This window comes from Nuphar pumila, chromosome 13 (genome assembly GCF_984573655.1).
Source record: "Nuphar pumila chromosome 13, dmNupPumi1.hap1.1, whole genome shotgun sequence".
NCBI classification, from domain to species: domain Eukaryota; kingdom Viridiplantae; phylum Streptophyta; class Magnoliopsida; order Nymphaeales; family Nymphaeaceae; genus Nuphar; species Nuphar pumila.
Genome location: NC_143261.1, coordinates 75,105,597 through 75,127,970, shown reverse-complemented (window position 1 = coordinate 75,127,970; position 22,374 = coordinate 75,105,597). Strand labels below are relative to the sequence as shown.

General features: G+C 36.0%; 1 protein-coding gene and 1 long non-coding RNA gene across 3 annotated transcripts; both read right to left on the bottom strand.

Moving 5' to 3' along the window:
- Nucleotides 1-1,099: 1,099 nt before the first annotated feature.
- On the bottom strand, nt 1,100-4,206 carry LOC149818738 (sphingolipid delta(4)-desaturase DES1-like). The gene is made up of 2 exons (XM_089985114.1): nt 4,060-4,206; nt 1,100-2,236 (listed from the first exon to the last, which is right to left on the bottom strand). The coding sequence occupies exons 1-2, from the start codon at nt 4,204-4,206 to the stop codon at nt 1,412-1,414; spliced, it is 972 nt and encodes a 323-aa protein (XP_089841240.1). The 3' UTR covers nt 1,100-1,411.
- Nucleotides 4,207-9,606: 5,400 nt separating this feature from the next.
- Nucleotides 9,607-21,489, bottom strand: LOC149818737 (uncharacterized). Of its 2 annotated transcripts, XR_016427287.1 has the most exons (5): nt 21,321-21,489; nt 20,371-20,514; nt 10,653-10,743; nt 10,280-10,367; nt 9,607-10,056 (listed from the first exon to the last, which is right to left on the bottom strand). It is a non-coding gene; the product is annotated as an uncharacterized LOC149818737 (long non-coding RNA). The 2 variants fall into 2 exon arrangements; XR_016427288.1 differs by lacking the exon at nt 10,653-10,743.
- Between the last annotated feature and the right edge of the window lie 885 nt (nt 21,490-22,374).

The window sequence follows — 22,374 nt, the reverse complement described above, 5'->3', positions numbered from 1 at the left end:
TGTCTATTTAGATGGATGTGTTAAATTTGAATCTCATATTTCATTCATTCATCTCTTGACTGTTATGCTCGACCCAGAACTAGGTTCACCAAGATCTCTCTCCTTCCTACCTCTTCATTTTATTTTGGACTCTCATTGAGTTTTCTTGGTATTTCTCATAAAATTTGAGCAAAATCAATAAATTTCTACTATATATCGAATTATTCTTGATACTTGAATGAGGCACCAATTAAAGCATTTGGGTTTGAGAGAAAAATGTTTTGCTTTGACAATGTAAAAGTAGCATTTTGTGGAATGACTAAAAGTACTCTATCCTCTGTCGTCACTACACATCATGACTCATTGTGTAACCTTTTTGATGAAATGGATGATCATATCCTTTTAGAACGTTATAATTCTTCTTTTAGGAACATGTGAAGAATGGGAAGTTGTGTGCCACCATTTTTTTTTTTTAAAGGCAAGCTGGGGTTAGGCGGACCCCTACCAGAACAACAGCTGCTCCATGTGGCAGAGGGATTCGATCCCAGGCCTTCAGCTTGACACAGGACCCCGCTTACCACATGAGATATTGTTGAAATGCATTATATCCTACATTTACTTTGGCTAGTTATTTTATTGCTTCCCTTTTCCTTTGATTTGTTTGCAAACTCTGATCCATCTGATGAAACTTTGTTGGAGTCCATAGAAAAGTATTAATTGTGCTTTAGGTGTTATGTTACAACCTAGTTCTTAAGAGGGCTATGTCACAGAGACACGTGGACACATCAATGTTTTTGGAAACATAGGACACCAGGACACAAAAATTTTTAATCAATAAAAAACTAATTACAAAATGTAATTTTATTGAAATAAAATAAAACATTAAAATATTCATTGTATGTGTTGGTGCTTGTGGTCCACGTGTTTGAGCGTGTCCTCTGGTATCACCAGGGACACACCACCAAAATGGCGTGTCCATGTGACATAGTAAGAGGGTGATTCATGAGATGCCTTTCATGCATGAATGGCTTATCATCATAATTTATTGATAGTTAGAAACAATTTTCAAGAATTTTAAATAACCCAGCAAACATGCAAGTATCTTTTTTTTGCCAAATTTTGATCTACATCCAAACATTATAGCCTTTTTAGAAAGAAAATTAAAATTTTTGGATTTGTAACCAAGGAGGCCCCAAAGAAAGAGAGAAAGAGGAATAGCCAGCACAATTTTCTGATTCAGCTTACAAGAATTTATACTGTGGACTTTTCTTTTTGTTAAACAAAAGGTTTAAAATAATAAAAAAATAATAGAGCACAAGAGAAAAGCAAGCTCCTAGAAATAGAGCCATCCTCAACCTCAACGGGAATTAAAGGATAGAATTAATTGACAAAAGTTAGCAATAAAAAAAAGCATCCCCTGTTGGACTCTATTCTATTCTCGCTTATTGTTCTGAACCTTTCTCTTCATTCGACTGAAAGGCCCCACGGTACGGTCCATGATGTACATGTAAAGGACCTGACTCCAGGACCTATGAGAATCCAAGTCCTTATAGAACTCAGGTGCGATCTCCCTGACCTTATGAAGCCTGTTGCCCGGTATCCTTGGAAAATCATGGTGCTCATTATGGTAACCAACGTGCCAAGTCAGCAGATTGAGTGGGCCATAGTAAGAATACGTCTCCTGGTCGGGTTTGAAGACATAGTGCTCCGAGATGAAGTGGCCTGCCATAGGGTGCAACCCACCACCAAGAAAGGTGGCCAGTATGAGATAGGCCATAGACCTCCAGCCATAGAGATAGACAAGACCCACATCAAGGGTTAGCTGAACAAGGAGGTTGGTGAACTCCCACAGACCTGGTGGCTTTGGCTTTAGGAAGAGGGGCCTGAGGGCGTAGAAGAAGAGTTGGACAAAGACCCATAAGCATTTTGTGAAGGCGTTCCTGACCAGGCGCGCTTCGGTGTGGCTGGGTACGTCCATGTCCATGCCATCAACTCCTTGGAACCTGTGGTGCTCGAGGTGGTACTTCTGGAAGGTGATGGACATGGGGATGCCGATGGGGAGGTTGGCGAAGATACCGAGCCAGCGGTTGCAGACTGGCATCGAGAAGGCGAGGTTGTGGCTGAGCTCGTGGATGGCCAGGAACAGATTGTGGTTGAGGAAGGAGCCGAAGAAGTAGGCCACCATGAGGATCGTGGGCCAGCTACAGTGGCTCAGGGAAGCTGCTGTCCACAGTTGGAGGAGGACCACCCCTGCGATCTGTTGACATGAACAATTTTTAAGCATTTGGTTTAGTAATTATCAACAATGTTGTTAAAATCGGTTCACCAAGTGAATTGGTTTTCTTAAAAAAAAGGACTAAGAATCCAATCGTTTGTGAATCGATAACTTTACCATTTATTAAACAATAAAAATATTAAACCGTTTTTTAACTTTTTAAAAATTATTTGAAAAATGAATTGAATCAGTTGTGAATGGTTTTCCCATTTTTGAATCGTCAGTGGGCTGATTTGATCTGAATTGGCTGATTCAGGCTCCAACAACATTGATTAGCACAGTTTTAGAGAGAGAGGGATTGGTTTTCATGTGGGAATGGGTCCTATCAAGCAAGAAGCCTAGAAATGATAGGTGCAAGCTGTATCAACTCAATCTAACCACGTATAGATGTGTTCAACGTTGTTTGCTTGCTAGAAATTATATAAACCTTAGATTCTGTTTTTCTAATGTCGAAACATAACTTTTTGAGTTACTAAATTTTGACACATTGTGGGGCCTTGATTTTTGAGTTCTTTAAAATCCTCCTTATCATAATCATGTAATTCAAAATACATTTCCTACTAAAAAAACCATATAGGTAACGTTTGATAAAAAAAGGAAAGCATTTAAGGAAAAAGTGATTATAGTCAATAATATTAGATTTATAAATTCTGACTATACAGATGAGATCTATGTATTAGATTTTATAAGGATCAGCTCTTGAAGCGTTCTATTCCGACACATGGGTGAGTTTTTATAAGGTTCCAAAAATCAATAGTCCAAAATCTTTGTAAATTTTTGAGGCTCTAAATATCATTTTTTCATCGAAAACGCATGATTGAGGTGTGGATTCTTCATAAATCGACCATGTGTATATGGGGTTGGAACTGCGAAAAATACCGAAAGGGCAGAAAAACCCATTTAGTACGTATCATTTAGCACCTAACGTGTGAGCAACTTCCAATAAATAAATAAATAAATAAATAAATAAATAAATAAATAAATAAATAAATAAATATATATATATATATATATATATATATATATATATATATATATATATATATATATATATATGAAAGTAATTTGTTGGTGCTGCCCTCACAAGAGGCCTTCAAAAATTGTATTTTTTTTTTACGTTTTTTCTTACATCTAACACCATATATGTAATCTATAGGTTTTGTTGAGTGGAATCCGACCTGTATATAAGTTTTTCCAGCGATCCAAAATCAATGGCTATAAAGGCATCAACTTTTTTGGCTCATAAAAATACATTTTTTTTTTATTGAAAATACATGATCCAAGAGTCGATTCTCATAAATCGAGCCTGTTAAACACATCTAACAGTTCAGATGAATAAGAAAATGAGGCTTAATATATACAGGACATCGATGATATACAGTCGCCGATGTTAATATACCATATTTCGGTATCATTTAGCACCTAACTATTAATATACAGTCGCCGATGATCAGATGGCGGCATTATTGTTATGAAAAAAAGAAAGAAAATGGTGGCCGAATAACAGGACACCTCCAACAAGAACATCAATTTCTAGACGTACGGTTCCAATACCATGTTTGGATCTGGATATGTGCCCACGCAAACGTGAGATAATTCCGGAAGATTTTCATCATGGAGTAACGAAAGCCCGAAAGAAGCAGAAAACCTCATCGTTTGGGACATGGAAACACTGAAGAATCAACATTTCTGATTCCGTGAAAAACAAAAGCAGAGAAAGGAGAACAGGGAAAAAACAAAAAAGAAGCAGCAGAAAAAGATCGAAGATCGATGACCATTATTGTTTTTCCTTTACAGATGGTTACCTTTGGAAGAGCGGAGGGATCGGGGCCGAAGAGTTGCTTGATCTGTGGGTAGATGGCGAGGATCTGCCGCCTCCTGGAGGCGTGAGGCTCGTCTGTGTAGGACCAGAAGAAGTCGGTCGCCATCACTCCCTCTTCCCCCTTCTCCATCAGAAATGAAGATTTCTTCCTTTTCCTTCCTCTTCTTCTCCTTGCGAGAAAAACGGAGGAAGAGGAGGAGGAAGGAGAAGAACAGGAGGCAACCGCACGGGAAACGTTCGTTGTGGTGGTATTAGTATAGAGAGTACTTCGGAAATTTACGGAAATAGCCTCCTTTTTTTGGATTGGCTGAAAGGGAGAGGGATCAGGTGCAACGTGATCGCACGATTTTAGTGTGCTCCTACACCTGATCACCCTCCAGAGATGCAGCCTGTCTGTTGTGGGGCCCAAACAAATGATGGAGGGAGATCAGGTTCAGAAGCACGGTAAAAGAGTGCGATTACGTTGCACCTGATCCTCCATCTCTGAAAAGTAAGGTGCCCATGGTTCTAGGAAAATGATCGGTGGAGCTTATTCCTCGGGCTGGAGTGGGTCGGGTTGGGTCGGGCTGGGATCCGATCTGGTCGAATGATTGGCAGTTGCCACTTTTTTTTTACTCAGAGAAACCGCCCCAGGTGAAGAGACCTAACCGCGCTGGCTCAGTCTGCCGTACTACGGTCTCTATTCATGTCGGCGTAAAACTTCAAGGGCTTAACCCTCTGCCTTAGGGAGCCGCCAAACTTCGGCTTATGCAGGGGTTGATGCCCATGGGATTTCAACCTAGACTGTCCATCAAATGGTCTAGGCCCATCCTGCTACACCAAACTCCTTTGGTCTAGCAGTTGGCACTTCTAATAGCTGAATCCGGAATGGATTTAGATACAGATGTGGTGGTGTATATTTGGATCCAGGTTGAATTTGGGCAAAATAAACATGTTTGGATCCAGGTTGAAACAGGGCGCAACCAGACGAATATTGCGTTACCTATTGAGCAACAATGTATTTTACTACCAGTTTGCAGTGAATCTACTGCTGCAGGGTCCCATTCCATCGACAGATCCAAGAGTACACTATATGATACGGATCAGATCCAGATATGATATAGGACCCATTTTCAAAATCCAGACATACCAATTACAATTCTAGCTAAGTAAATACGTACACAACGGATTTGTGCTATCTATGAGAATAAGGGGTAGCTGCCTACTCCGTTCTGTGCTTACTGCCAGTAAGCCAGGTTTATGAATTAAAGAAAGACAACCTTCATGTTTTTCTCAAATATGGCCACATAGATGTGTTCTCCATTTTGATTTTATACTAATGCATTATTGAATCGTCCCATTCCAATACAAGGGTAGTTTCTTTTAAGGTTTGAAAATCAATGGCTTAAAACTTTTACAAGTATTCAAGCATAAACAATCATGTTTTTTCATTGAAAAAATATAATTAAGTATTATTTTTTAGCAAGTCGACTATGCCAAACATATTTTGTAGTTAGATTTGTGAAAAACACCCCTAAAACTAAAACCCTTGCTTGTTCTCATGGTAAGCACCTAACTTTTGTAGGCACCTACTCCCCCAAGTGCCCGCTCCCATTCATGACACCTTTTTGCAGTAACTTACTTGTGCAGCTATTTCTTTTTATCAGCTTGTCTGGCAGGAGCAGTTAGTGCACGTCACATTGTGTATCCCAATGGTATAGTTGTATAACTGGTAGGGGTCAGACTAACCCCAGCTTTCTCTGTCTAAAAAAAAATTTGGTCAAGACTCAAGTAAGCTTTGGCAAAGTCCACTTGAGTAGGAAGTTCATGGTAGATTTGAATGAAAACCACGTGAACTGACACTGACATGATTGTCACCCAAGCGGGCTCTTGTTGGATCCAATTCATTCTTATGTTTAGGGTATGCCATATAGCCCAAGTCATGGGGGCACTTTCAGGTTGGATGCAGTCAAAGTTGATATTTTATAAGCTTTTTAAAAATATATATATATATATTTTAATTTTAGAAAAAGGAAAAAAGGAAAACCCTAAAATCATGCCACCATCGTCGCCCTTCTCTGTCGTTTATTCATCTTCACACCTCGTTTTTAGCTGTTGGTCAAAACGAATCAGAGGCTTAAAATACCACAGCAGGGGTCGCCCCGTGGCTGGTGGGGTGGTTGTGAGGGTGCTGAGATGAAGACACTAGATCAAACCCTACTGGTGCACAGGTGTGCCAGTATCTTTCAAAGGTGGGCCACATAAGGCAGGGTGGAAGTGGGGACTCTCATGTATTTTTCCTTACTTTTGCAAGGATTCTTCATCATAAAAAAAAAAAAGCATAAGGAGAACCCTGATGCATTTTTGGGATTATTTTTTTTTTATTAGGCACTCTGATGTATTTAATAAGCTTTAAAATGATCCATCCAATACACTCTTGGGGTATATATTTTTTCACCTTCATTCAACACCCAGATAAGTACTGATGAGGTCATTTGTCAGCAAAATAATCTAACAAGGTGGTGCAACAGAACCAGGCTCCAATACATATATGCACTTCTCAAGATATTTTTGGATGAGCCGACTTGCGTTTTACACAACAATAACCATGTAGATAACAGAATTTCTCACAAAGATCAAAAGAGATAGCTGGATTTTCAGGTCAATTATCACAACCAACAGGTCTCAGGTTCGAACCATAGGGTTAGATTGCTTAATGAAAAAAACATATTTCTTACAATGCACAGTGCATATTTGACTGAGAGAATCCAAGACCCACCAGTTCAGTTCCACAAATCTTATGATGCAAATCGTTTTGGTCAAATCTGTCCTTATAGATAGGTTCAATGAATTCAACATGGGCGATTTAATAAAAATAAACTCTTGGATAGTATTTTTTCAACAAAAAAACATGTTTTTTAAATCACAAGATATTGTGTTTAGTCAACTGTTGATTTTTGAATGGCCAAAAAATCGTATACATAAGTCAGTTTTTGGTGATTTATATATCAATTTTCACTAAATGGAAGATGTAAACACATCTATGGAGTCTGATTTTGATCAAAACAACTGGCATTGATGAAATCCCAAGGAGGTGTACGAACACAAGGATGACTTGAGGGATGTATGGAACCGATTTGGTTACGTGATCCCTTTGATTTCGACTGGGCGCATGCGTGGCAAAGGAGAGAGAGAGAGAGAGAGAGAGAGAGAGAGAGAGAGAGAGAGAGAGAGAGATGCCTTTATGATTGATACCACCTTGTTACAAATGGGGTGTCTAGCCCCTATAATAGACCATTGGGGATAAGCGTTATTAGCCCCTTAATGTTTCCTAAATACCCCTTTAGATACTACTAGTACTAGATAATCGCCTACCCATAGGGATACACAATGAGCTGAGCTCGGCTCATGCTGTAATGAGTCGAGCTCGTCACGTGAGCTGAGCTTGTACTAGCTTTGAGGCTCGGACTGAGCAAACAAACCGAGCTTGATCGGCCTACTGTGCTTGATAAGGCTCGATAATACCAGGTTAAGTTTTTTTGAGCATTTCGGACCTGTCCCGCCTCACCCCACCCCACCCCACCCCGCTTACCTATCCCTATTTTGCTCTTTCTTTTCCTTTTTCATTTCTCACTTCTCCTTTCCATTTTCACTTTCTTTCTCTTTCCCTTTCTCGCTCTCTTTTTTCCACAATAGTCTCGCTCTATATGAAAGTTTGAGTAGTGCGAGGCATGGAAGAAGAAACATGAACGACATATTTTTTTGTTAGAGGTATTTATTCTTTTATTGTACTCAAACATTATAACATTATTGATCTACCATACTGTGTATTAATCTGTATTAATTCTTATATTAATCTTTGTATGTTTGGATATTAAAACACATCTATTGGAAGGCCCCTTAGACGTGACCGTTTTCCTGAATTTCTACGTGTTGCAATATAGAGTCAACCATACAATGAACAAAAGGGTTATGATAGAAGAACGTTGAGTCCTCTCGTGAGAAGGGACCATTGCGCTGCATTATTGCTCGGGCTGATCAATGCACATGCAAGTATTCTTTAAATAATGTCCTATATTTTTTATAAATAATGTGATATAAGACTAACCATGAATAAAACTTTGGTCTGAAGATAACATGGTGCCCTTATGAAGATGTGGAGGAAGACGGCCATTCATATGTAGTTGTGCAAGCAAAAGATATCGTGATTAGGGATATTTAGTTGCACAATATGAATAAAGTTGTGCATCAAATGGCCAGCCGAGTGGTCTGACAGTTTGGTTTTGTTCAACATTCACCAAATCACCCTTATGCAGTCAACAAAACAGGCTTGTGCACAATGAAGAACCAGACAAAGGATTACTTCACAATCTTTCTCTTCGAAACTTGAAGACTGGTGCAAAGGTGGTCAAGATATCGACTTGTCATTCATGGTACGTGCCTGTGATGATGAAGATGTAGTTGCTGCCAACCTCAAGTTTACAAGCAGTCCCTTTGCAAAGTGGGTCATTGAGGAGGAGAAACTTAGGGCGAGGGGTATGAAGCACGTAAGGACGACAAGTGGAGAAAATGACCAATCGACTCTTCGTTGGTTGAAATCCATATGCTGAAAGAGATGCTTCAAGCAAATGAGTTCATTATACTAACTCAAGCCAACCTTATCACTAATAAGGATCGGGTCATCGAAGACCTACGAGCGTCTGATGTATCCACAAAAATATCTTTCATCTTTGATTTTATATATATATATATATATATATATATATAACAATGATTCATTATAAATTTGATTACTATTGTAAATCTTTAGATGTAAATTTGATATTTTTTTGATGTTCTTTTAATATTCGATGTTTTGTAAGTTTTGGATGTTTTGTATATTATGTTTTGTAAGTTCTAGATGTTTTGTACATTGTTACTTATCTATTTTGGATATTTTGTACATTATGTTTTATAAGTTTGAGATATTCTTTAAACATGTTTGTATGTTTAATTTCATTCTAGGTTTAATTTGAATTGAGCAGGTGAATTTGAATGTAACAAGTAAATTGTGTAAAATGCTGTAAATTTGAATTAAGCAGGTAAGTTTGATTGTAACATGTGAATTATGTAAATGCTATAAATTTGAATTGAACAAGTAAAGTTGTCAATTTGCGAGGATGAGGAAGTCTGAAAAAAAAAATGACCAAGATTAGCGAGGATGAGGAAGTCCACAAAAAAATTTGTGAAAAATGACCAAGATTTGTGAGGGTGAGGAAGTATGCAAAAAATAATTTACAAACAATAGGATCAATATTTGCGAGGATGAGGTAGTTCACAAAAAGATTTGCAGACTTCTTTATCCTTGCAAATATTGGTCATTTTCACAAATCTTTTTTTCAGACTTCCGCATCCTCGTAAATGCCCTATTGTTCACAAATATTTGTTACTTTTTGCAAATATTTTTTATGGACTTTCTCATTCTCACAAATATTTATTGTTTTTTACAAATATTTTTTTGCAGACTTCCTCATCTTCACAAATTAGAACATTCAGAACTTACAAATTCAAATTTACAGCTAGAGAACAAAGTCCAATACATTGACATAATTCAAATTCAAACTTACAATTAATAACATACATAACATTGAATATTAAAAGAATATCAATAATTTATAAACATAAAAAAATTTGTCAAATTTATATTTAATAATATATCAAATTTACATCCAATGTTTTATAATAGTAATCAACGTATAGTCTCGAGAATTGCCCACAACTCAACTTCTAATGTCTTGTCCTCCGACACCTCATTGTTTGATGTCTCATCCTCTAGCACCTGATTATCAGATGTTTCATTCCATACCTTTTATTTACCCTTTGAACATTTTTTGTTCTGTTGCTGTCCTTTTTGGTTTTTTGCCTCCTCCTCAGCCTTCTTTTTGGCATCCTCTGAAGTTGTCTTATTTCTCATGAGTTTATAGAATTGAATCATATGCTTCTTGATTTTTGTTATATCATTCTGAAAAAAAAGTTATTAACAAACAAATAATTATAGATTATATTTAAAAAACTTAACAAAATAACACATAAACACATACTTGCGTAACATTTAATTCATTGTTTCTACCCAATTCGTGCATGTACAGTACAATAAATATACCATAATCATACCTATAAAAATTATATACTAAATCAAGAACATGTACATGTACAAATTGAATAAACAAAAATATGCAAATTACCTATTTTTTGTTGGGGAATACCATCCATGAGTCAGACCATCCAATCATTGTAACAGTCGTAGCCAAACTACATTGCAAAAAAATGAACCTGTAATGCCAACATTAAATCTACCAAGTACAAGAGAGCAATAAACACATTATTGAATAAGTAATAATATTGTATTATATTTTTTATGTTCTTATCTGCATTAGTTGTGTTGCTCATAGAATTATACAGTTTGAACTCTTTCACATTCACATTTATTTCTCAAAAAATCCAGTGTTGGTTGCCCCAATTGACAAGAATTAAGATCTATAATATAAATCGAGTTTAAAGTTGTTGTGCAAGTGCAAATTTATGTTTTGTAATTATGCAAAGTTATAGAGTGGATACCTTGTCAGCTTCATTAAACAAATATGACAATTAGCCGGTCTCTAAGCATCCATGAGCCCCCATCTTGCTTCTCATTAGTTTTGACCATTTGCTGTGAACAATTAATGTTTACTAGTTAGTTTCTATTAGTTAGTTGAAAACATGAGAAATTCCACTTTTAAGACTCACAGAGAAATATGAGGTAAGGTAAATGGTTTTTGACAGTTTCATTTTGTCTGTCATGTTCTTCTTGTGAGCCACTTGTAGTCTTTCTATAAATCTTGCTAGATGTTACATAAGAGCAATATGTAATACATTCTTGTTATATTCAAATGAGTGTACATACAAACGTAAGAAAGGAACAAACAAAAGAACGTGCAAACCTAACACTTATGTCACTTGCCAACAAAGTTTGTAAAATTCATGTTCTTTCGATTATGGTGGCTGATGCCTTTTGCTTTCTATGTCAATAACATATTCTCATCACCAATTGAAAAATGAATATAAATACATACATAAAATTGTACCATTGGTTGTATATACATATGACTCGACACATTGATTATACCTTAGGCACTACAACTAGGTCCTTGCTTGGGGGTTGAGATGGGGTTTTAGATCTCTTTTTGTTGGCACATTTAGATTAATATTTATAAGTATTCATCGCAAACTACCTAAGATACTATAAAAAAATCCTTAAACATAATAAACATTACACAATAAATTCAGTGACTATGATACGCAATATGACATGCATTTATAGACAACCATAAATGCTTGATCATATAAAGTCAAAGGTTTTTGCTTTCTTTTTTTTCTTCTCAAAATTAGAACCTGCCTAACAAGTTGATTCCTACATTTGAGATTTCTACACTTTAGATTTTTTTCCTTTTAGGTTGGTCTAAGATAGCGACACTTGGCTTCACTGAAAATTTTCTCCTCTAATTTTACCTTGGTTTTTAATAAATAGCTATAAAGATATGATATTAGGTCTTAAGGCATTTATGTTAGGTCTAATGGTCGCCATTAAGGCTTGAACTCTGAAGGACTAGGGCTTGATAAAATTGCATTCTTACAAACAAAATAAAAAGTTTAAAATAAAATAACACAAATACGCAAGGGGCTATGGAACTCAAGTTTTGACCTAACCTGAGAACTCGATGTGAAGGATACCACAACTTCATCGAAATGCAACAAAAAATTTCACGAGAATCATTGTAAAGAAAGAAGAAAAATGCTAAGGGTTCTAGAGAAAAAAGAGTTAGGGTTTTTTCCAAGCGAAAGAAATAAAATGAACAAAATGACTTTATATATGATTTAATGAGCATGCAAATTTTATGAAACTTTGTAATGTATTATATTCACAGATCGTTACTTATTTGCAGATCTTATCAGTTGCTTAAATGAGATCAGCATGACCCTATGTGAACTTTGTACTATATATGTGAATTCTGTAGAATATTTGTGAAGTTTCTAAGGTTTCAGTTATTGAAAGTTCGCATGTTTGGTCATGCAAACTTTATACAAGATATGTGAATTTAGTAGAATATTTGTGAAGTTTCTAATATTTCAGTTACTGAAAGTTCACATATTTGGTTATGAGAACTTTGTACAATATATGTGAATTTAGTGAAACATTTGCGAACTTCGACAGGTTTGAGTTACAGGAGGTTCACAAATTTGGTTATGCGAACTTCGTGAGGTTAAAAAAAAATTGTATGAATCTACATTTAAGTAAGTGTTTGCTATAGCTGATGAGCAGACCGATATATTGCGCGAACCTCAGGAGGTCCGCTCGTACGAAGGTTAAAATGGACCTTTAAAGCCATATATGTACAGTTTTGGATATCGAGTAGATTTTAAAAAATATAGGGTTTTTTGAAAAACACATCATTTTTTCCATAGAGTACAATCATTTTTCGTAAAAAAAACCTCTCAAAGAACCCTCCTAAACCATAATTGGAACTTAATAAGAAGGCCTTGTTGATAGGGTTCCGGGGGTGATAGAGATCACTTGTAGTGAAATTGAATGGTTTTTTGGAGGATGAAGCTTAGGGAGGTTGACTAACTAGATGGAGGGCTAGGACACTATGGTTGATGAGATTGAAGTAGATAGATGTAGTTTATTCTCTTAAATATTAGATGAATCTAGAGTCTAGGAGCCAAATCACTATTTGAAGGTAGGGATCCTTTCAAGAGCTCACTATGAGAAAGCTCTTCAAGATGCAACTTCAATTACAAAGAGATGCCGAAATACGATGGCCTACACCTATTTATAGTATGGTGAGCTAGGCTAAGTATACTCATGTGGATTCACTCATTCCTACATGGACCCAATACAAGTATGCCCAAGTACAAGAAGTCCGAACTTACAAGCACACGACTTCTGGTAGGAGCGTGCATGTATCATTTCACTCCCCCATCAAAAGTGATTTGTTCTTGAGGCTAGGTTAGATACTCTCTCTAAACTTTATTCAACTTCTTTAAGCAACTATTCTTTATCCTTCACCATAGAGATCAAGTCTTCGTTTCTCCAAGAATCCTGCCTTGCTCTGTGGTGAATATCCATAAAAAGCGTGCGAGTACATGTTGCCTTGCTTCTAAGGTGATAACCCGGTGTGCACTACAATAAAATAGACTTTTAGTGACAGACTTTTTCTTCACTAAAGGCCCCAAGATCTATAACTAAAAGTCCAAAGAACTGTCACTAAATGTATTAGCAACATGTCAAACATCACTAAATAAAATCTCTAGCGACATTTACTTTTCGTCACAAGAGGGTACCTACAACAATGGCTTTGGCTATCATTGTATGTCTTTGCTTTGAAAAACAACACTTTACCAATGGTGACGGTTTCAACCATCACTAATAGTTTTTTATATGAAAAAGAAGATTTTAGTTATATATTTTATATTTATTTTAAATCTGTTTAAATTTTTGTGTTTACATTAATAGATAAATGTATTTACATAAATAGCACACATGTCCACATGCACGGACACATGAGGACTTTCATCTTAAAAGAAAATGAATTGATCAATGTTACACACAAACACATGCATGTCCACACGAACGTGTGCACACAGACACCACAAAAAAATAATAATTTTATTCAAATGCTTACAAGCTCCGAAGAACATATTATTCATGACAATGCCCTCACAACAAACATCTTGAACCACATACATTGAACTTTCAGCCAAGCAACATCGGCCACACCTGCTTTCAGTCAGCAGTTTGTTCTCTGCCAGATCAACATCTAAAACAGCCACACCTGCTTTCAACCAAGCAACATCGGCCGACCAAGCAACTCAGCAACAAAAATGTATAAATTTTTGTGTACTTATTTGCTTACTTGCTTAGTTGCGTGGCTGAAATCCACGTTATTCTTTTCTGCATAGGAATAAGATGCTCTGAGTATTCTCTATATAAAAGAAGTTTAAACCAAAATCAAGGTTTAATTTTACATATACAAGGTACAAGAGGGTTGGATTAGATACATAAAACATTGATCCACATCTGGTCTAAATCTGAAAATAATTCAAGTTTGTAAATCCAAGTCTGATTTGAATATAGTTTCGGATCTTACTCTAGCATTTGCCACTAGAACATAAAATATTGGATTATGATTGAGGGTGACATAAGTACATTGCAGAAGAAAAGATGGACACTAGAAAAAATAAAGAAAAAACTATAACTTAATCACACAAGCAATTCTGGATACCTCAAGCTAGCAACCCAAAGATCATCACCAACAGAAATACCAACAATAAAAGCATACACAAGACACAAAATATAACGTGGTTCAATCACTTTGAAGTGCCTACTTCCACTGGCAAAAGGCTTGCACTCTCACACTCAACGTGAGAGCTATAGATCTTCCTTATTTCTTATTTATAGTGATTACAAGATATTATTTGAGGAACCTTCAAGATCACACATTTTTTCCTGGAGTCCTCTCTGTGACTCTAATATTTGAGCTCTTTAATTACATTAGACTTCTCTCTACATTGGGATTCAATCTTATTATTATCTTGGGTCTCTTGGGTGTTGAGACTCTCAGATAGCTAATTCTATTGAGAGAGTTCTGCATCAGCAGAGACTCCTTCTGGTTGATCATTCTGAGAGAGTCTTGGTTCAATGTGTATCTTAACAACCCCTATCAAGTTCAATAGGGTAGGAAGCACATTGAGCTTGCAGGTCTACTGGTGATGACACATGAAAGAGAGATGTTTAGTCAAAATGTTTGCAATTTGATCTTGGGTAGAGATATACTTAATGCAAAGAATATGTTGAGCACTCTTTTCTCTAATAAAATGAAGGTCAATTTCAATATATTTACTGCGACTATGAAACACAGAATAAGCTACTAACTATGTGGCTCCAACATTATCACACCACAATGTGGGCGAATATGGGCATGAGAATAGAAGTTCTTGCAGTAGATATTTGACTTGTGTTAACTCTACAGTGACATTAGCAATGGCTCGATATTTGGATTTAGTGTTGAATTTGGATACAATAGCATGTTTTTTAGAACTCCATGAAATTAAACTAGATCCAAAGAAAATAGTATAGCCATTGGTAGACCGACCATCATCAAGACAACCGACCCAATCCGCATCAGAGTAGGTTGAGAGCACCTGATCAGAGGATGGTGCTAAGAGAAAACTGTTGTGAATGGTCTGTTTAAAAGATGCTCAATGGATATCAGTTGGAGCATGCATAAATCGACAAACCTTGTTGACAACAAAAGATATATCCGGATGAGTCAAAGTAACATATTGTAACACTCCTATGATGCTCCTGTAAAGGGTAGGATCATTGAATTTTGTACTAGTATTAGCAGATAAAATAGGAGATAATGCCACATGCATGGAGATAGGTTTGATGCCCTACATAGATGTCATGACAAGTAGATGAAGAATGTATTTTATTTGTGATTTTACAAGCCCATGCTTGCTAAACATAGCTTCAATGCCCAAGAAAAAATATAGAGGTCCTAGATCTTTGATAGCAAATTAATTATTGAGTTTTGAAATAAGACCTTTAATCATAGCCGAGGAGCTGCTCCTAACAATAATGTCATCCACATATATAAGAACATAGGTTGTACCTTGATCAATCATACGAAAGGATGTTTTAGTCTTGGCACCAATGAACCCAAGTGTCTGAAGACAAGAACTTAACCTAGCAAACCAAGCTTTAGGAGAGTGCTTGATGCCATACAAGGCTTTTGGAGCTTATAAACATTTGCAAAGAATTGAGAACTTTCAAAACCAGGCAGATGCTGCATATACACATCTTCAGAAAGACATCCATGCAAAAAGGCATTTTGGACATCCAATTGTTTGATAGGCCATCCATGATTAATAGCAAGAGAGAAGATCAATCTTATGGTGACCAGCTTAACGACATAGCTGAAGGTTTCAAAATAGTCTAGACCTGCTTGTTAACTGTATCCTTTTGCAACAAGTCAGACTTTATATCATTCTAAAGTACCATCCGCTTTGAGTTTAATTTTATAAATCCATTTACATCCTACAATATGTGGCGCACTATCTACTAACACTAGAGTCTATGTATTGTTATGGATGAGAGCATCATATTCTTTTTGCATAGCATTACTCCATTTAGTATCCTGAAAGACCTGTTTGAAGGAGATAGGTTTTTGTTCTTGTAGGAGAGTAAGGAGGGCTAAAGGTATAGGGTATTTAAAGGCCTGAAAAACCTTGGGTTTTGATGTCTCATCTTGGAATCATGTCATCATTAGGTGGGTTCTAGTTATTGGGTTTGTGGTGCTGGTTCATGATTACAACACTGAGATGAATCACTTGAAATAGGAGATAGGGGTGTGAGACCCTATTAATATGGATTGGATAAAGGTTCACGTATATGGGGATTCTAGTGGAACATTTTTATCAGAGAGGGTTGATGAGGTAATAGTAATAGGGTTTTGAGAATGGATACAAGAAATAAAACTCTTTTCTTGAGACATTGGATTTTGGGCTCTGAAAAAGATACAAATATTCATCAAATATGACATGGCGTGATGTATACATTTTGCCAGAGGATAAGCTAAGGCAATAATATTCATGATGTCGAGGAGCATAACCCATAAACACACATTTTTCAAGCTTAAAATAAAGTTTATGGTTCTTGTTTGGTCTAAGATTGGGATAACAAGCATATAAAAAAACCTTTAAAAAATTATAATCAGGATCATAATTGAATGATTTTTTCAAAGGTGAAATACCAAAACCAGTCTTAGAGGGATACAATTAATGAGATAAACTACAATATTAAAAGCAAACATACAGTACTTGGTTGGTATTCCAGCCATGTGCCATCATGGCCAATCCAGTATCGACAATATGTCAATGCTTTTGTTCAGCAACTCCATTCTACTCATGAGTGTATGGACAAGATGTTCTGTGATCTATTCTATACTCAACTAAAACTTTGAAGAGTGCCTGATATTCTCCACCCCAATCAATATGAAAATACTTTATTTTTCTTTCCACCAGATTTTCAACAAGAATTTTGAAAATTTTGAAACCATTAGCAACTTCAAATTTGTGCTTAAGTAGATAAAGCCAAGTTAATTTTGAGTACCCACCAATTAAAGTAATATAATATTTAGCACCATTATTACCAATTACTGGGGCAGGACCCCACACATCAGAATAAATAATATCTAAAGGTTCAAAATGAGTGTGAGAGGATCACTCAAAAGGTAAATTATGAATTTTGCCTTTTAAGCATGCTTCACAAACATTACTACTAGAAAGTTTTTTATATGGCAAATCAAACTTGGCTAATATCTGTTGAACCACACGCAAAGCTGAGTGCCCAAATCTTTTATGCCACTGACCAATGAACGCCCTCTCACTAACATGAGTTTCTTTCAGTGTCTTCCTAATATTGATCTTGTAAAGACTTTTTTTACTTGTTCTTTGAAGAATGAAGTTCATGGTGCAAAGATCCTTTGCATAACAACGATTAGCATAAAATTCAAAGAAGACATTATTATCCTTGCAGAATCTTTGGACAGATAAAAGATTTTTTGTAATGCTTGGCACATGTAAAATATCCTTCATAAGTAAATCATCTTGAAATTTAGAAGAACCAATATGATTGATTTGCAAACCTAAACTATCACCAATCTTCACAAAATCAGGGCCTTGAAATTCATTGTAAATGGATAAATTGTTGATGTCATTGGTGACATGATGAGTAACTCCTATATCTAGGTACCACCCTTCATCACTATAAGAGATTGAATTTGAGTGAGGCACAACATGAAGAGTAACCGAAGGAGGAGAGGTAGACTGATTTTTTGACATATTTTCAATATGATAACACTGACATGCTCATTGACCAGACTTATTATAATATTGACATACAACACATGGCCTGTCTACTTGATTATTGTTATTAAACTTGCCACCAGACCTACCATGACCTCTATTATTCCCACGACCGCTTTTGCCACAACTAGGTTGTCTGACAGAGAAATTTGTCAAGGGTCCAGACATGTCGTAGGTAGACTCCTCAAATTCTTTTATTCATGCTTCATGAACCAAGAGTAAACTCTGCAATTCATCCAGGGTAATGGACTCTTTTCAAGTTTCTATAGATGTCTTAAATGCCAGGTATTCATTTGGCAGACCTCTCAAGATTTAGAGGATCTTGTCTTCTTCATCGACCAGCTTAGAGGCCACATTCAGTAAATGAGTAATGACTTTAGTTTGCTGAAAGCATTCACCAACAAATTTACTTCCTTTCTTTAAATCCTGCAACTGACTTAGGTTGCATGATGCAAGATCTGGTTTGAGTAGCATAAGTTCTCTTTAAAGCAGACCATACAACATAAGTTGACTAGAGACCCACGATTTTATGTATGAATGGGTTCAGATAAAGAAGATATGATCCAACTTAAAATAAGTTGATCATATTTTAACCATTATATATAATCAAGATTTAGATCCATAGAGTTTTTCATGAGCTTAAGAGGCATAGGTTTGCTACCATCAACGTAACCCATCAAATTATAGGTATGCAAAATAGGGATGAATTGAGATTCCCAGAGAAGATAATTCTCCGAGTTCAGTTTGATGGCAAAATAATGGTGAACATTACTAGGCATTGACATAAAGATCGCATTGAGAACTATACCAACTGTAGTGAAGGAAGATCATAATGTCGAGCTTGAGCTATGGTCTATCACCATAAGTATCCGCAGATCAGAGGGTGTCTAATATGGATGGCTTTGTTACCATAAAAGAACACACAAGACACAAAATATAACGTGGTTCGGTCACTTTGAAGTGCCTATATCCACGAGCAAAAGGCTCTCACTCTCACACTCAATGTGAGAGCTATAGATCTTTATTTCTTATTTATAGTGATTACAAAATATTATTTGAGGAACCTTGAGGATCACACAATTTTTTCCTGAAGGAGTCCTCTTTTTGACTCTCATCTTTGAGCTCTTCAATTACTTTGGACTTCTTTGTACGTTGAGATTAAATTTATCATTATCTTAGGTCTCTTGAGTTTTGATCTGGACTCTTCTAGATAGCTGGTCCTGTTGAGAGAGTTTTGCATCAGTAGAGACTCCTTCTGGTCGATCCTTATGAGAGAGTCCTGGTTCAATGTGCATCTTAACAAATAGGTCCAACTTGAAACTTCTGTTGTTATTACAAAAATACAAATCTGAATAAAAAATAGGACCGACTAGGTCATCCCGATGTTAAGGTAGTTTCTAATGAATGACAAAATTTATGGTCCACATTGCACCATCATCAGCCCACCAATGAAATTGTTAACTACCACCAACTACACATCTGACATATATACTTGCACTATATGAGCCACCAAAATTGCATCCTACGAGTGGGTCAAATCTGATATTTTATGAGTATACTGATTGCCTGCTTAAGTGGGACGCAAATGCCATGGCATTCAGCACACATTGTGATCTCCATTAATTGAAATTGATGAGTCTTCATATTCGACTTAAAAAGACAATGGATTAGGCAATGACAATAAATGGCTTTAAGGATGACTGCATTGTTCTTTCAGTCTATCCTTAGTTAGGAAATAGAAAAGAAAAATTACACAATGGGATCTGTGTTGACTGAGAACAAATAGAACATGGATGTAATCACTATTTTGGTCTCTAAATAGATAAATAGACATTTACACCATGCTCAATCTGGTACACATTCATCTTAACTAGTTAGATCTCAAATTTCTCTATAATTATGCCTTGAAGCAAACCTGCCACTATTTGGCATAACTAGCAATCAATCATCAAACTGAGAAAAACAATTCAATCAAAGGTTCTCAATTACCACTGAGTGCCTCATTTAAATGTTCAGCATGTTGGTCAAACATGACTGCAGTGCCCATGTTTTCATGCACGGGTTTATGCGTTGAGGAAAGAGGTGGGCCCACTCTCTCTCCAACATATAAAACCACTCGATAAGAGGGCCTTATCCAAATAAAGCATATTTGAACGTACTTTATTTGGAGAAGCATAAGGCAAAAATGGTTATTGATTTTCTCTCCTTAAAGAGAAAATCGGTAAGTCCCAACAGCTGGGTAACGGCTACCCAAGAGGGTGAAAATAACCAACACATCTCTTCCTTATAAGGAAGAGGTTCTCACTCAGAAACATAATATACAAAAAAGTGAGAGAAGACTCCCTCCTGAAGAAGGCCTGTTATGTACCTTTTTATTTTTGCGCACTTAGGCTCATTTTCTTCTCTTCAGTGGTATCAAAGCTAGGTTCATGGTGTGCGCAGTGCCATCTTCGAATCCGGGTTTTGAATCATCGTTTGATGCTTGAAGCCACAAAAGACCAATCAACAATCACTGAAAAAACAAACATGAGGAAGATTAGTGCCCATTTCCCTTTAGTTTAAGGGTTGTTGTATTTGGAAGGGCCTAACCGAGTCAAATTTAGTGACCCTGCATTCCCTGTCATCAGATTTCCAACCTCAGTCGATGGAAATCCGCCAATCAGAGAATATATAATAATAATAATAATAATAATAATAATAATAATAATAATAATAATAATAATAAGGTAGGTCGTCAGATTTAACTGGATCATTTTTTTTCTTATGAGAAAGACAGGATGGTCACCAGATTTCGGTGACCTACCTCGCTGAAAGCTAAACTTCTTTTATTTTTTTGTTCTATTTTTCGAAAATAAAGGAGACCTTGAATCAGGTCTATTTGAAACAGAAAAGGGATTTTTTTTTCTTTCGTGGGATTTTTTTTATTTGAAAAAACCTCTGTAATGAAACCCTTTGCGTTTCTAGGGTCCCATTAGTTTACCTTAAAAAAATAATAAAATAAATAACACAGACCCCGTATCGGGGTCTGCGTCCAGTCTCTGGAGAGTCACCAAAAAAGGAAAACCTTTTTGTTTTTTTGTCGCCTGAAAAAAAAAAAACATCTCAATCTTCAAACGTCGGCACCGGACTGCTCCAGTCGCTGCCCTTGAGTTGCCGGCGGTGAATGCCATTTTTGAAAGAGGATAAGAAAGTTTTTTTTCTCTTTTTCGTTAACAGATAACAAAAAAAATGAAAAAGATTGTAGTGGGTCACTAGTATCCGACGACCCCTGGTTTCTGAAAAACAAAAAAACAAAAGAGTGCAGAAGGGGAAGAATACCATTTTTTTCTCTCTCGTCACCGCCGTGTCGCCCACCTCTGTTGCTACCCTTTTTCGACAACCCAACCGACAAGCCAATCTAGCAGCCTGTGGTGGAGGATCGAACCCTTAAAGGGTTTTTTTGCAGAAGGGGAACAAAAGAAAAAAAAATTCTTCACAGCATAAGAACGAAGCTCTGATTTTTTTTTGAATTTTCAGAATTCTCGAATGTTCGGTTGCTTTTATACGGTTAAACAGGAAACTAAAATACCCCTAGTCAATTCCACTAATACCGGTCAAGTCCTTGCTCGATTCATTTACCTTTTAGCCCCTGTTCTTTTATGTTAATGTCTGTTATATCCTGCTGTAATAAAGTTACATTTCTACCCCTGTTATTTTTATATTTGATGTTTGTATCCCTTACTTTACAGAACATGTCTTTAATTTCTAGTAATTTTTAGAAAGAAACTTGAACATATATCCAAAACAAGGTTATATTTTGTGAGATTTTGCATAAAACCTCCTATTTTCTTTAAAGTTTTATTTTTTTAAGTTTTAATTTTTTTTCAGTTTTCATGTCTAACTTTTTTGAAATTATAGAAAAGTGCTCAGAGTTTGCAGTTTGCCTCATTGATCTTAGTTTTAGTTGTAATAAGTTAAAAATTGATTGTTTTTCATTTCTATTTCTATGGTATTTGCTTGACAAAATAAGTTTAATATCATGAATTTTCTAATTATGAACATAATATTTTATGAGTTCATGGCTAAATTATAAACCGTTAGGTTTTTATAAGATTAAAAAAATCAATGGTCTACATTTTCAAAAAATAATCCATGCTTAAAAAATCAAATTTTCTCAAAAAAACATGACCCAATTGTGATTTCCTAGTAAATCGATTATGCAGAACACATCTATAGGGTTGGATTTTTAAAAAACAATATATATATATATATATATGTTGTGTGTGTGTGTTTAATGAGGAAAATATATTTTAACATGAAAGGTGGACTTTCAATTTCACTAAAAGTATTTTCTGCCCACAATAGGGACACTACTCCAGTGGGCAGGGGACAA

Excerpts from the sequence above, each read along its gene's own strand:
- LOC149818738 (XM_089985114.1), bottom strand. The coding sequence starts at position 4,206 with ATGGAGAAGGGGGAAGAGGGAGTGATGGCGACCGACTTCTTCTGGTCC. Across the intron at positions 2,237-4,059 it reads ATCCCTCCGCTCTTCCAAAG|ATCGCAGGGGTGGTCCTCCT; the intron begins GTAACCATCTGT and ends TCATGTCAACAG.